Here is a 14,806-nt window from a genome sequence, read left to right on the forward strand (position 1 = left end):
CCATCGGAGTGAGAGCTGGGTTGTAGTCGGTGAGCCCAGCTAGCTCAACGACGCGCTTGGCGTAGGCGGTCTGTCGAAGCGTGATCCCAGAGTCATCCTAGTGTACCTCGATTCCCAGGTAGAAGGAGAGAGGCCCCAGGTCACTCATCCGGAAGGTGGCCTTCATCTCTTCCTTGAATGCCGCCACCTCCGCATCCTTGGTGCCGGTGATCACCAAGTCATCGACGTAGACACCCACCAACAGGGCATTACCTCGATTGCCCCGTCGGTAGATGGCCGCCTCGTGCGGGCTTTGCTCGAAGCCCATCCCCTTTAGCGTGGAATCCAGCTTGGCATTCCACGCCCTCGGTGCCTGTCGCAAGCCATAGAGGGCCTTGCGCAGGCGGAGCACCTTGCCCTCCTTGCCGGGGATCGCAAATCCCGGCGGCTGGTGCACGTAGACCTCCTCCTTCAAGTCGCCGTTAAGGAACACCGACTTGACGTCCATGTGATGAACACGCCAGCCCTCCTGGGCAGCTAGCGCAAGGAGGAGTCGCACGGACTCCATCCGTGCCACGGGAGCAAAGGCGTCGTCGAAGTCGACCCCCTCCTGCTGCACGAAACCTTGTGCCACCAAGCGAGCCTTGTGCTTGACGATGGCACCGGCTTCATCCCTCTTCAGCTTGTACACCCACTTAAGGGTGATCGCGCGATGACCACGAGGAAGGTCAGCAAGCTCCCAGGTGCGGTTCTTCTCAACCACATCCATCTCCAACTGCATCGCGGCGCGCCATGCCGCGTGTCTCTCGGCCTCTGCGAACGACCGAGGCTCGCCGTCGTCACACGCAAGGTGCAACTGCGCCTCCAGGTCCTCCAGGTCATGAGGCACCAGTCCCGGCACCAACTGGTCACTGAGAAGGTTCTCCATCGTACGGTACCGCAACGGCTCGCCGTCGTGGTACGCGTCGATGCGCTCCTCGTCGTGAGAGAGCGGAGTAGCGAGCTCAACCGGGCTATGCTCGACACGAGCTGGTGTTGGAGTAGACGTGCCTGGAGAGGTGCCTGTCGGTGCTGGAGTGCGTGGCGTTGCCGGCTATGGTGAAGCCGGCGAAGAACTCATCGCAGCCGAGGTCCTGGCTGGAGAGCGTGGAGCTGTCGGAGTAGCAGGCGCCGGGGTCGGTGGAGGCTCGGGGACTGGGGTAGATGCGCTCGCCGAAGAAGAGCTGCCTACTCCCCCAGCTCCCTCGAAGTGGACGTACTCGACAGTGAAGTCGTCGTAAGTCGGAGCCGAGCCATCGTCCACCGCCTTGTCCCACGCCCATCCTCGCCCTTCGTCGAACACAACGTCGCGCGCCGTGCGCACACGCTGTGTCTTCGGGTCGAGGATACGGTAGGCCTTCGAGCCCTCCGCGTAGCCGATGAACACTCCCGGAGTGCTCCTGTCGTCGAGCTTGCTGATGTGGCCAAGCTCCTTGGCGAACGCGAGGCAGCCGAAGACCCGCAAGTGGGAGACCGCCGGCTTGCGCCCATGCCAAGCCTCGTACGGCGTCCTGCCGTCGAGCGCCTTGGTAGGCGAGCGGTTGAGGATGTAGACGGCCGTCACCACCGCCTCTCCCCAGAAGACAGCCAGCATCCCCCTCTGCTTGAGGAGGGCCCGAGCCATCCCCACAACCGTCTGGTTGCGCCGCTCGACGACGCCGTTCTGCTGCGGGCTGTACGGCGCGGAGTAGTGGCGCTGAATGCCCTCATCAGCACAGTACGACGTGAATTCAGCCACCGTGAATTCGCCGCCATTGTCGGTGCGCAGCACGCGCAGCTTGCGGCCGCACTCCGCCTCCGCAGAAGCCTGCGCGCGTCTGATGGCGTCCGCAGCCTCTCCCTTGCTGCCGAGGACCATCACCCACATGTAGCGGGAGAGGTCGTCGACGAGCAGCAGGAAGTAGCGTCGTCCTCTCGGTGTGGCCGGTGTCACCGGGCCACACAAGTCCCCATGCACGAGCTCGAGCCTCTCCTTGGCTTGGAAGCTCACCTGCTAGGGAAAGGGGAGTCGCCTCTGCTTCGTCAACACGCAGACGTCGCAGAGCTGCTCCACATGGTCGAGGCACGGCAGGCCTCGCACCATCTCCGTGGCACTGAGCCGCTTCAGGGCCTCAAAGTGAAGGTGCCCGAAACGCTCGTGCCACTGCCACGCCTCGTCGTCCCGACGAGCAGCGAGATAGAGGGGTTGTGCCACCTGCACGTTAAGGACGTAAAGTCGATTTGCGCTTCTGGATACCTTGGCAAGAAGGCGACGACGACGATCTCAAATCCTCATGACTCCGTCCTCAACCACCACGCGCGAACCGTTCTCATCCAGCTGTCCCAAGCTGATGATAGAGTTCCTCAACGCGGGGATGTAGTAGACTCCAGTGAGCAGCCTGTGCTCACCAGACACGGCGGTGAAGATGATGGAGCCGACGCCCTTGATCTCCACGCCGGAGGCATCCCCAAACTTGATGGAGCCTCGGACGCTAGAGTCAAGCTCGGTGAAGAACTCCCGTCGACCGGTCATGTGATGGGTGGCGCCGGTGTCGAGGCACCACCCGTCAGTCTTGTCGTTGCCAGAGCTGTCGCCGAGGAGGGCGTGTGCTTTTGGCTCGTCACGGTGGAGGAGAGCCGCTGCGGCCGGTGCCGCTGGAGGTAGCTCGATGCTGGCATGTGCCATGAACAGAGCCGGCTCCTCCTCCTCTGCCTGTGCGACGTGGGCCTGGCCGCGTCGTGGCTGTCGACAGTCCTTGGCCCAATGGCCAAGCTGGCCGCAGTTGCGGCAGGCGTCGTCTCGTGCCGGCTTGTGCCTGCCGGCGGCGCTGCCCTAGGCGCCTCTGCGGGCATCACCCTCGGCACGTCCTCGCGCCCCGACCTGGGCGTCTCTGCGCGCCTTGCGTGGCTTGCCACGCTTGCGGCCGCCTATCGCGGAAGAAGGCTCCCCCTTCCTCCGGTCACCCTGGCTGGCAAGCCACTGCTCCCGAGTGAGAAGGAGCTTCCCGCCAGTGGTGATGGGCCCTGAGAGGGACTGTGGCTCATCACTATCGACGACCTTGAGGCGACCTATCGCCTCCTCGATCGACATCGTGGAGAGATCCAGCAGCGACTCGATCGAGCGAGCCATCTGCTTGTACTTCTCGGGGACGCAGCGGAAGAGCTTTTTGACAGCTCTCTCCTCGCCGTAGGTGTCGTCGCCGAACTGCACCATCTTCTGCAACAGAGTGTTGAGACGGAGAGCAAAGTCATCAACGTCCTCACCTGGCTTGAAAGCCAGGTTCTCCCACTCCTTGCGAAGTGCCTGCAGTGTGGACTTGCGGGCGCGGTCGCTGCCGATGCATGCCGCAGCGATGGCGTCCCAAGCCTCCTTGGCAGTCCGCTTGCTGGTAAGCGAGAACTGCATCTCGGGCGGGACTACAGCGATGAGAGCATCCAGCGCCCATCGATCTAGGTCGTAGTCGACGTCGCCGTACCGGACTGCCTCCCACATGTGCCGCACCTGGAGCTTTACCCTCATCACCGCAGCCCACTCGACGTAGTTGGTCTTGGTGAGGGTAGGCCACCCACCGCCGGGACCGACATCCCTGACAACAACCTGGAGCCCGTGGTAACCACGGTACCGATCCGGGGAGAGAGAGCCACGCTGCCTGTGAAGGCCGCGCTCTCCATCGACCCGTCGGTACCGATCCGGGGAGAGAGAGCCACGCTGCCTGTGAAGGCCACGCTCTCCATCGACCCGTCCGCCACCGTTGCCGTGCGCGCCTCCTCCAGGAGCGCCGCCGCCATGCGCGCCTCCTCCAGGAGCGCCACCGGCGCGTCCGCGCCTGTCTGGGCTGCCGCCGCGCTCGTGGGCGTGCGCGGCTGCCCCAGGAGCGCCACCGCCGTGCGCGCCTCCTCCAGGAGCGCCGCCAGCGCGTCCGCGCCTATCTGGGCTGCCGCCACGCTCGTAGACGTGCGCGGCTGTCCACTGCGCCACCCGCGCTCGCGCTGCCTCCCTCTCTAGCAGCTCGAGGTCCGCGTCAGCGGTGTCGTCAGCGGAAATGGAGCTGCCGATGCTGCCGCGCAGAGCCTCGACCTCCGTCGCCGCCGCACGCGCTGCATTCACTGCCGCCGCTGCTTCCGCCTCCACTCTGGCTGCTGCCAGCTCCGCCGCTGCTAGCCTCGATGCCCTTGCCGCCGCCGCAGCGGTCTCTGCCGCGGCAAGTTCGACCTCCTGCCGACGCCGCGTGCTCGAGGCGACCGAGCGCTGAGACTGCCCTGCGGACATGACGCGCTACCGGGGGGCTGCTGCGTGGGGAGAGGGCTGCTTCAGACGAGCTGGGAGAGGAGTGAACAGGAGCGGCCGGAGGAGCTGCTGCTGCCAACAGCTGGGGCTGTTGTGGGGCTGGGAGAGAAGATGAGCAAGAGATGCTCAGGCTACAGGATAATACGGCTCTGATACCACTTGTTAGTCGCTGAATTCTCACTCTTGGTAGTAGGAGAATTCTTACTCTCATCGAGAGAGGATGGCACTAGGAGTTGGGGCAATTTTCTTGTCTATTTCTCACACAAGCTCACACAAATGCCATACCAACCTGAGGGGTTGGGGTTACATATTTATAACTGCTAGGCAGCCAAGCATATGCCAAGATGCTAGTCTAAGATGCTAGTCTAAGATGCTAATATGCTGTCCTCTAAGATGCTGTCCTAGATGCTAGTCCTAGATGCTAAGATACTAGTCAAGGGTGCTGTGCTGTCCTTGGCACTTGGTAGCAACAGCAGTCCCCTCCTTATGGCAGCAGTATAGCCAACAGCCCCACAAAGCAGCACAGAGACTTATCCATCAAGTACTCCATAGTTCCCTCTACCTCTCTGTTCTTTTCCCATTAAAAACCAAGGTCTGGAACCTGATTCCATGAACTCCGGCGAGCAGGGAGCCGGCCGTGCATGCGTCGCCGTGAATCATTTGCTTGTTAGCTTGTTGACGTCATGGTGACATCACTCGTATTTGTGGCCGTTTTCCTTTACAAAAATAAACCTTGAAATACAATAGGAATACGTAATCATCCTGAGCCGTCCGTTTTTAGATCAATGGTCCAGATTAGAACTTACCCCTTCGCTGTTCTTTTTGCTAAAGAGTCCCTCTGTTTTTGACAAATAAACCCGCAGTCCAAAACTTGTTTTCAGATTTTGTTTTCTTCATTTGAAAGCGTATTTTGTTTCGGTTAAGTTTAAAATACGTTTTCAGCTATTTACAGATTTGCCACTGATTTTGATTTAGCCATAACTTCTCCGTTTTAACTCCGATTTGATCCGTTCAACTTGTGTTAGGTTCGTAATTTCATCATCTACATGTTCATACTACTGTTAAGTAGGTTTTCAACTTCTAAAATTCGAGGTTAGATTTAATCTATTATTTTAATAAAGGAAATCTTGTTTATTTCATATCTTTTGCGTTTTAGATCCGTTTTGACCCATTCAAGTTATGTTAGATTCATATCGACGAGATCTATGCGTTAGTAACAGTGGTTACCATATTACTATTTCTGAAATTTCATGTTTAAATCATATCTTGATTAATAATTATGCAACTGGATTTTATAAATAGAATATGATTTGTTTCACTTTAGTTTTATAAATCAAATCTAAATTTGACTTAAATTATAATCTCTATACAATATCATATATATGTTTTATATAATTAAAACACATGAAACTAATAGTTTTATGAGTAGATCTTTCGGTAGATGTATCTTTTTAACTGTAGCTCCGATTAGCGTGCTTTTTGCGTTTGTGTGTTCTTAGCGAGACGTAGATTCGTTTTACAAACTTTTCATCTTGATTTTATGTTTGGTGTACTGTTCTAATTTAGATCTATTGTTTGCTTCATATATGATTGTATGGATGCTTGTGTGGTGCTTTATGATTTCGTCCAGTCGGTGAGATATACGTGGTGATCAAGAAGAAGAACGCTGAAGATTAAAGCTTATTGAAGGATCGGTGTTTAAGGCAAGTATAGCATGGGATCTTCCTTGTTACCTATTCATCTTTAATCATTTAATTCATACTGCATGTGTCTACCTTGACTACCATTATAGAATTTCTAGTACTTTGTACCTTGTACCTTGATACCTATGGGGTATTGCATTGGGTAGTATGATGCTAGTGCTCAACTATAACTATGATCTTGTAACTTGACTAATGGAATATGCAATAAACACTAAAAGATGTTTTTAGCAATATGGAACAAGGGTGCTAGAGCATTGGGCTGTTTTTATGGTGCTCTAGATTCCTCTCTCTAAGAACTTATCTGTAAGTGATCATCCGGGACTTACAGTACAGCTGTGAGGGCTATATGGCTCTGTCTTTAGCTCAGTATGATGACCTTTTCTAGCTTATTAGTGGTTATCTTTATTAGCGTAAGAATGGCTTAACGAATCGGGTATAGGACAGCCTCTACTCTTATGTGTATAGCCGCGAAGGAATTGTGCCATTTGATAGGGGGTTCCTATAACTGTTTGCCGAGTGAATCTAATGGCCCTAACTTGTTAGACAAACCTTTAAAAGGCTTTATAGTGAACCCTGCCGACCTTCCTTGGAAGTGGGTCAAGAGATTAGCTACCTCGGGTGAAAGGGTAAATCACGACTCACAGTAAAAGTGTACAACCTCTGTAGAGTGTAAAACTGGTATATCAGCCGTGCTCATGGTCACGAACGGCCTTGGAACATTTACGGAATAGATGATGAACACAGATGATACTGATGATAAAGATGCTCACTAATGATTACTGTTTATGCTATTCATTATTCATTTTTACCTGATCATGTGTTTATGGGCTTGTGATAAACTTGTTGCTACTTAATTGCTAAAATCATGACTCATTAAAAGCTAATCGTAGTGAACCAGTGTCAGCCTTTTGAGCCTCATGAACCCTATGTTATATTTGTTGAGTACGACATGTACTTACGCTTGCTTTATTTTCAATTATTTAGATAAAAATCCCGGATGGGTACCAGATTGCTAGAGTTTGGAGGAATTAGGCTTGTGATCAACCAGTCAGTTGTCCCTGTGGATTTAGAGTCTTCATCTGAAGATCGGAGTCGTCTTTCTGCAGTCTATACTCTGAGATTAAACTCTTTATACTAATACATTTTGTATTTAAGTATTGTTTATTGATATTACCCTTATTTGTAGCTATATGTGAGATTTGACTTCCTGGGCTCACATATGGTGTGTATCTGGTTTTGTTCTTAAAACCGGGTGCTACAAGTGGTATCAGAGCAATGCTGACTGTAGGACGCAAGCCTAGGTTGAAATTGGTCGTTTTAAGGTTTAGAAGTTGCTACAAAAACCCTTGCTCTATGAACCTTGATATTTTCTTTTCTACTATATCTCTACCCTTGCTATTCATCTCTACCTTGGTGCTTATTTTAAAGTCTTTGTTCTCATCTTCACTCCTTGATTTGATATGCTTTTAGAACTGTTTCTCATCATCTTCTTGCGTAATCTGAAGATATGTCTTAGGATTGTTACCCCTAATTCAACAAGGACGATAGTATCGCAAGTTGAGTCAATAATTGAGTTGTGCACCATTATTGCTTGTTGAACTATCATTATGCTTATGCTTGTTTTGGATTTTTGTAATGATTGCAATGATCTTGTTGGGTGTCCCCACAAAATCATTTAGTTTATAGGTCTAAGGCATAAGGATTAGTGAAATAAAGAGTCGGTTTTTGGTTTTCTTCTATTTTCTCTATCTTGTCTTTTCGAAGCAGTCGGCATTCTTCAGCTTATATCTCTATTCCTGGAGAACCAAAAATCATGAGAAAATTCTGGACAATAGTAGACTTCAATATCTTTCTCTGAACGTAAGAATCACCCTAATAGCTATTTTGGTTATGGAGATATGAAAATCACAAGGCGATGTGTCTGTGCTGTTTGGAACCTGGAACAGTTTCTGTTGTGCACTGTTTTTGACCAAGTTAACTGCAGAATTTGGAAAAGTGTTCTATAAGGAAGTTGTGGAGAATTTTATAATCTTTCCAACGGTATAAGCTACAACTTCATTTGAGTAAAAGAATGAGAGTTACAATTGTTTTACTGCACTGCTGTTTTTCTGCTCGCGAGGAATTCCAGATTTCTTGTTCCTGCTCATATGCGAGAGTATCATTGGGATGTCAGAATGACTTCGTACTAGTTAGCTTATCTAAAAGAATATGCAAGCTGTGCTTGGTGTCCCCTAGTTTATTTTTCTTAAGGGGGTTAGCCAAGTGAAAGAATTTGTAAGAAGAAGTATCTTACGTTCTAGTTTACGCAACGAAAGCGTGGTAGTACCCAAAGATGTGAGAGAAACTTAGAGTTTCAATGAAGTTTGATTAAAGGTTTAAGAGAGGTTTATCCAAGATCATCAAGATTTTGATAGAGCTACTGGAGAAGTTATCAAGTTAGTTTGGATAAAGACCTCAGCTAAGTGTTGGAAGGAGTCCAAGAAGAGGTTGATGTAAAACCTATGTATTAGCTTTGCCAGATTTGAACGAGAGCTTCATATCTACAATGATGCACCTTGTCAGGGTGTGGAATGTGTCCTTATACAAGAAGAAAAGAAGTGGCTAGTTCATTAAGTCGACTAAGGAAGCGTGAGTTAAACTACCTAACATGCATCTGGAGTTATCCATTATGGAGCATGGAAGTAATATCTTCTTGGAAGTAAAAGTGACATTTAGGAGGGTCACAAGAATCTACAGGACATCTTTACTAAGTTGGTCTTGAGCTTGTGATATCCTTGTTGGAATGAAATTGATTATGACTTGAAAAAGTGCTATCACTTGGAGAAGCAAAAGTCATGGCTGATGCCCTTAGCAATGGAGAGTTGTGCTAAGAAGGTTCGGGTGACGCCAAGGATCAAGAATTGTATTCCAAGTTTGAGCAACTTGACCGGAATCATTAATGTTTTGAAGATTGACAGCCGAATTTCCTTACGACCAAGAGAATCGTTAGGCTTCATTGGAATGTGGATATTTAAGAAAGAGAATTGTATGGCCTAGTGATTGGAGATACCTGAGGGTTGTTTGGAGTACCTGTCAGAATCTTGGAATTAGTTAGGCCAGTTACCTGGAGTAAGGTCAACAGGTATGTAAAATAAAATGGAATCCTTATCAGGATGATGGAACTACACGATGAAGTAAGAAGAATCTAGAGACGAAGTATCCCTATCTCTTAGTCAACGTCTTCCGAATCTCGGGGACGAGATTCATCTTAAGGGGGGTAGAATTATAACACCCTAAAATTTGCCACTTTTAAAAATAGAGTTAAAATGATTTATTTGTGAATTTTTGTGCACATGAAAATATAGGAAAATAAAATTTTTATTAATTTAAAATTTATCATAAGGTAGAAACATGTTTGTTGCATTCATGCCGGTCGCACCTCGTGTTTCTATGTGCAAAATGTGTGTTTTTTTATACGTTTAGGAGATGAATATCTATCTTTAGGAATTTTTCAGCTTCTTTCTGGAATTTAATTCCTGCCTCCTTCACTTTAATCTTTATGTTCAAAGTTCCCAACAATATTTTTATGAGCTCCAAATACTTTATTTGGGTTCATCATGTTCCAAAGTATCTCTGAGAATTTTCCCCTAATTTTTAGAGGTCTCGGAGTAATTTTCGTGGCTTAAATATCAATTTCGGACTTTTCTAGAATTATTTTAACCACGAAATTAATTAATTCCGAAAATAATAAATTTCACATTTTTCCCAATGCTCAAAGCTCATGTGCAATAATCCTAATAAATCATCAAGGCCCATGCATTTATTTACTAATAACCTTTAATGTTTATTTAGGCCTATTAGTGCAGGTGGATGGTGCAACGTCAATTAGTACCATATCGCCAGTTGACATGTATGTGGGGAGTTTTTCTTCCTATATATATCAACCAACCCCTTAGGCAAAGCACACTAAAACTACCGTATGGGGAGCCCCTAGTTTGAAAAATACCTCGTATAGTAAATTATATTTTTCTCCTCTTTCCCTCGCCGTCGCCGCCGCTGCCCTGCCCAGCTCGGCCATCCTCTTCTCGGCAACAAGTAAGGCCGTCTACCATATTCCTGCCAATCTCCAATGTGGCCGCGTCCTCTTGTTTCTTTTTCTCGCAACAGAACAGATCGACTCCTATTCCTGCCCTAGATCGCAGCGTCTATAGCCGCTCGTGCCGGCTATTCTCACCTTGAGCCATGCTGTATGCCCGCACGCATGCAACCATCCTCTGCGCCTTCCAGCAAAAGATGCATGTTGCGTACGTGCTTCGGCCTTGCAGCACGTCGTCTACTTGCACCTTTGGTGAGTTCTTCTATAATTATCTTTCTTCCTCCCTCTATGCACTTATGCAGACAATCAACCGTGATTTAGCCTCCTGTTAAAATAACCAATCTGCATTCTTTCTTTTGTACTCCATACTCGATCCATATTAATTCTTTGTCATCAGTTCCTACGTGAATCCTGCATAGAGTGCATAGGTTCTTTGTTTTATATGAATCTGTATAAAACCGCATGTGTGCAGCAGCTCTGGGTCAATCTATCTAAATCCTTTTTCTTCTTTCTGTGACTCGTAACAGCACTATCGATGTTGTCTGTTCCTCATCACCTCTCTACGTACATCTACAGTTTGTACGTACGTCTTGCCGCGACCTTCAGGCAATGGATGACCGGAGCTCTTGCCATATGTGCAGCTCGGCCTGTGTTGCAGGCCGCTGACGCCCGCTCCTGCAGCTGGATGCCGAGCACCAGTCATATCGTCGCTAGCGCCGCCGTCCAGGTTTCGCCGAGGAGCCAGTCATCCGCCGCCGCAGCTGTGACCATCGTCGGAAGCCTCTCCATTGATCCGAGCAAGTTCCCGAGCAGCACTTGGTGGTAGTAGATCTCCCCGATCCGTATTGTTTCTCCTTGCTTTCTGGGCTGCTCACCCCGTCGCTGAACTTATATAGCAGGAAGTCGCCGTCCGTCTCGCCAAGCTCCACGCTGTGGCCATGATCTCACCGCCGATCTTAAGTCCCTTGGTGAGTACTCCATAGTTCCCTCTACCTCTCTGTTCTTTTCCCATTAAAAACCAAGGTCTGGAACCCGATTCCATGAACTCCGGCGAGCAGGGAGCCGGCCGTGCATGCGTCGCCGTGAATCATTTGCTTGTTAGCTTGTTGACGTCATGGTGACATCACTCGTATTTGTGGCCGTTTTCCTTTACAAAAATAAACCTTGAAATACAATAGGAATACGTAATCATCCTGAGCCGTCCGTTTTTAGATCAATGGTCCAGATTAGAACTTACCCCTTCGCTGTTCTTTTTGCTAAAGAGTCCCTCTGTTTTTGACAAATAAACCCGCAGTCCAAAGCTTGTTTTCATATTTTGTTTTCTTCATTTGAAAGCGTATTTTGTTTCGGTTAAGTTTAAAATACGTTTTCAGCTATTTACAGATTTGCCACTGATTTTGATTTAGCCATAACTTCTCCGTTTTAACTCCGATTTGATCCGTTCAACTTGCGTTAGGTTCGTAATTTCATCATCTACATGTTCATACTACTGTTAAGTAGGTTTTCAACTTCTAAAATTCAAGGTTAGATTTAATCTATTATTTTAATAAAGGAAATCTTGTTTATTTCATATCTTTTGCGTTTTAGATCCGTTTTGACCCATTCAAGTTATGTTAGATTCATATCGACGAGATCTATGCGTTAGTAACAGTGGTTACCATAGTACTATTTCTGAAATTTCATGTTTAAATCATATCTTGATTAATAATTATGCAACTGTATTTTATAAATAGAATATGATTTGTTTCACTTTAGTTTTATAAATCAAATCTAAATTTGACTTAAATTATAATCTCTATACAATATCATATATATGTTTTATATAATTAAAACACATGAAACTAATAGTTTTATGAGTAGATCTTTCGGTAGATGTATCTTTTGAACTGTAGCTCCGATTAGCGTGCTTTTCGCGTTTGTGTGTTCGTAGCGAGACGTAGATTCGTTTTACAAACTTTTTATCTTGATTTTATGTTTAGTGTACTGTTCTAATTTAGATCTATTGTTTGCTTCATGTATGATTGTATGGATGCTTGTGTGGTGCTTTATGATTTCGTCCAGTCGGTGAGATATACGTGGTGATCAAGAAGAAGAACGCTGAAGATTAAAGCTTATCGAAGGATCGGTGTTTAAGGCAAGTATAGCATGGGATCTTCCTTGTTACCTATTCACCTTTAATCATTTAATTCATACTGCATGTGTCTACCTTGACTACCATTATAGAATTTCTAGTACTTTGTACCTTGTACCTTGATACCTATGGGGTATTGCATTGGGTAGTATGATGCTAGTGCTCAACTACAACTATGATCTTGTAACTTGACTAATGGAATATGCAATAAACACTAAAAGATGTTTTTTAGCAACATGGGACAAGGGGGCTAGAGCATTGGGCTATTTTTATGGTGCTCTAGATTCCTTCCCCTAAGAACTTATCTGTAAGTGATCATCCGGGACTTACAGTACAACTGTGAGGGCTATATGGCTCTGGCTTTAGCTCAGTATGAGGACCTTTTCTAGCTTGTTAGTGGTTATCTTTATTGGCGTAAGAATGGCTTAACGAATCGGGTATAGGACATCCTCTACTCTTGTGTGTATAGCCGCGAAGGAATTGTGCCATTTGACAGGGGGTTCCTATAACTGTTTGCCGAGTGAATCTAATGGCCCTAACTTGTTAGACGAATCTTTGAAAGGCTTCATAGTGAACCCTACCGACCTTCCTTGGAAGTGGGTCAAGAGATTAGCTACCTCGGGCGAAAGGGTAAATCACGACTCACAGTGAAAGTGTACAACCTCTGCAGAGTGTAAAACTGGTATATCAGCCGTGCTCACGGTCACGAGCGGCCTTGGAACATTTACGGAATAGATGATGAACACAGATGATACTGATGATGAAGATGCTCACTAATGATTACTGTTTATGCTATTCATTATTCATTTTTACCTGATCATATGTTTATGGGTTTGTGATAAACTTGTTGCTACTCAATTGCTAAAATCATGACTCATTAAAAGCTAATCGCAATGAACCAGTGTCAGCCTTTTGAGCCTCATGAACCCCATGTTATATTTGTTGAGTACGACATGTACTTATGCTTGCTTTATTTTCAATTATTTAGATAAAAATCCCGGATGGGTACCAGATTGCTAGAGTTTGGAGGAATTAGGCTTGTGATCAACCAGTCAGTTGTCCCTGTGGATTTGGAGTCTTCGCCTGAAGATCGGAGTCGTCTTTCCGCAGTCTATACTTTGAGGTTAAACTCTTTATACTAATACGTTATGTATTTAAGCATTGTTTATTGATATTACCCTTATTTGTAGCTATATGTGAGATTTGACTTTCTGGGCTCACATATGGTGTGTATCTGGTTTTGTTCTTAAAACCAGGTGCTACCTATAGTATGCTGATGGATGGGTACTGTCTAGTTGGCAAGATGAAGAAAGCACTAAGAGTATTTGATGCTATGGTGTCAGCTGGCATTGAACCAAATGATGTAGTGTATGGTACACTTGTATGGCTATTGTAAAGTTGGAAGGATCGATGAAGGGTTGAGTCTTTTCAGAGAAATTTTGCATAAGGGAATAAAGCCTTCAACTAGTTTATACAACATCATACTTCATGGGTTATTTCAGGCTGGGAGAACAGTTCCTGCAAAGGTGAAATTTCATGAAATGATTGAAAGTGGAATCGCAATGGACACATATACTTACAACATAGTTCTTGGTGGACTTTCTAAAAACAGTTGCTCTGATGAAGCAATCTTGCTTTTCAAAGAACTACATGCAATGAATGTAAAGATTGATATCACAACTCTCAATATCATGATAGCTGGAATGTTTCAAATCAGGAGAGTTGAAGAAGCCAAGGATCTGTTTGCTTCAATCTCAGGAAATGGACTGGTACCTTGTGTTGTAACTTACACTGTAATGATGACAAATCTTATAAAAGAAGGATTGATGGAAGAGGCAGACGATATGTTTTCATCCATGGAGAATTCTGGTTGTGATCCTGACTCTCGATTGCTGAATCATGTGGTTAGGGAATTACTAGAGAAAGATGAAATAGTCAGGGCTGGAACTTACCTGCCCAAAATTGACGAGAGAAATTTCTCAGTTGAACATTCAACCACAACATTGCTGATTGATCTCTTCTCAAGCAATAGGACTTGTCGGGAACACATAAGATTTCTCCCTGCAAAGGTATCATTCTCTTGGAGGGGCCAACCCGTATTGATTGTTAGTAAATCTTACAAGGAAGCATAGATCTCCAAAAAAAAACTTCTTGACTTGCTGTTTTCACCTGGGAAATTGCTGCAAGTTAAAAGTCATGTAGATGTGAGATTTTCTCTTGTAGCATTAGCATATTTATCATGGCGGTTAATACAACTGATGTTGTACTTATGAAGAATGACTTCTGAATTCTGACATAGAATGTAGCTCTTGTGATCATACGAGGCATGATATAATGAATATTTTTGGAATCAGTCCTTTCATGCACCTGCCACTGGTAGGATAAATGTGATCTTATCTAAAACAGTTAGTTCACTTAATGTGCATATTTTCTTGCAAGATTTCTTCTCATTTGACATGCTTGATATTCAGATGTTATTTTACTTTTGATTCAACAATTCTGTACCGAATGTTCAGGTGGCCTGATGACGGAGCCTTTGATGTTTAAGGAAGCATATTCGCTCGGCGGATGGCGCAGCATTATTGATGTTTTACTCTCCAACTGTGTGCTTT

General features: G+C 46.5%; 1 protein-coding gene and 1 pseudogene across 1 annotated transcript; one reads left to right on the forward strand and one right to left on the reverse strand.

The window, feature by feature from the left end:
- The window catches only part of LOC136524597 (protein Rf1, mitochondrial-like), a 40,373-nt pseudogene extending 25,654 nt beyond the window's left edge, over positions 1 to 14,719 (forward strand).
- On the reverse strand, positions 2,831 to 4,760 carry LOC136521149 (uncharacterized). Its single transcript, XM_066514844.1, has 2 exons — positions 3,596 to 4,760; positions 2,831 to 3,499 (listed from the first exon to the last, which is right to left on the reverse strand). The coding sequence occupies exons 1-2, from the start codon at positions 4,265 to 4,267 to the stop codon at positions 2,831 to 2,833; spliced, it is 1,341 nt and encodes a 446-aa protein (XP_066370941.1). The 5' UTR covers positions 4,268 to 4,760.
- Positions 14,720 to 14,806: the final 87 nt, after the last annotated feature.

This window comes from Miscanthus floridulus, chromosome 18 (assembly GCF_019320115.1).
Source record: "Miscanthus floridulus cultivar M001 chromosome 18, ASM1932011v1, whole genome shotgun sequence".
In the NCBI taxonomy this organism is placed as follows: Eukaryota; Viridiplantae; Streptophyta; class Magnoliopsida; order Poales; family Poaceae; genus Miscanthus; species Miscanthus floridulus.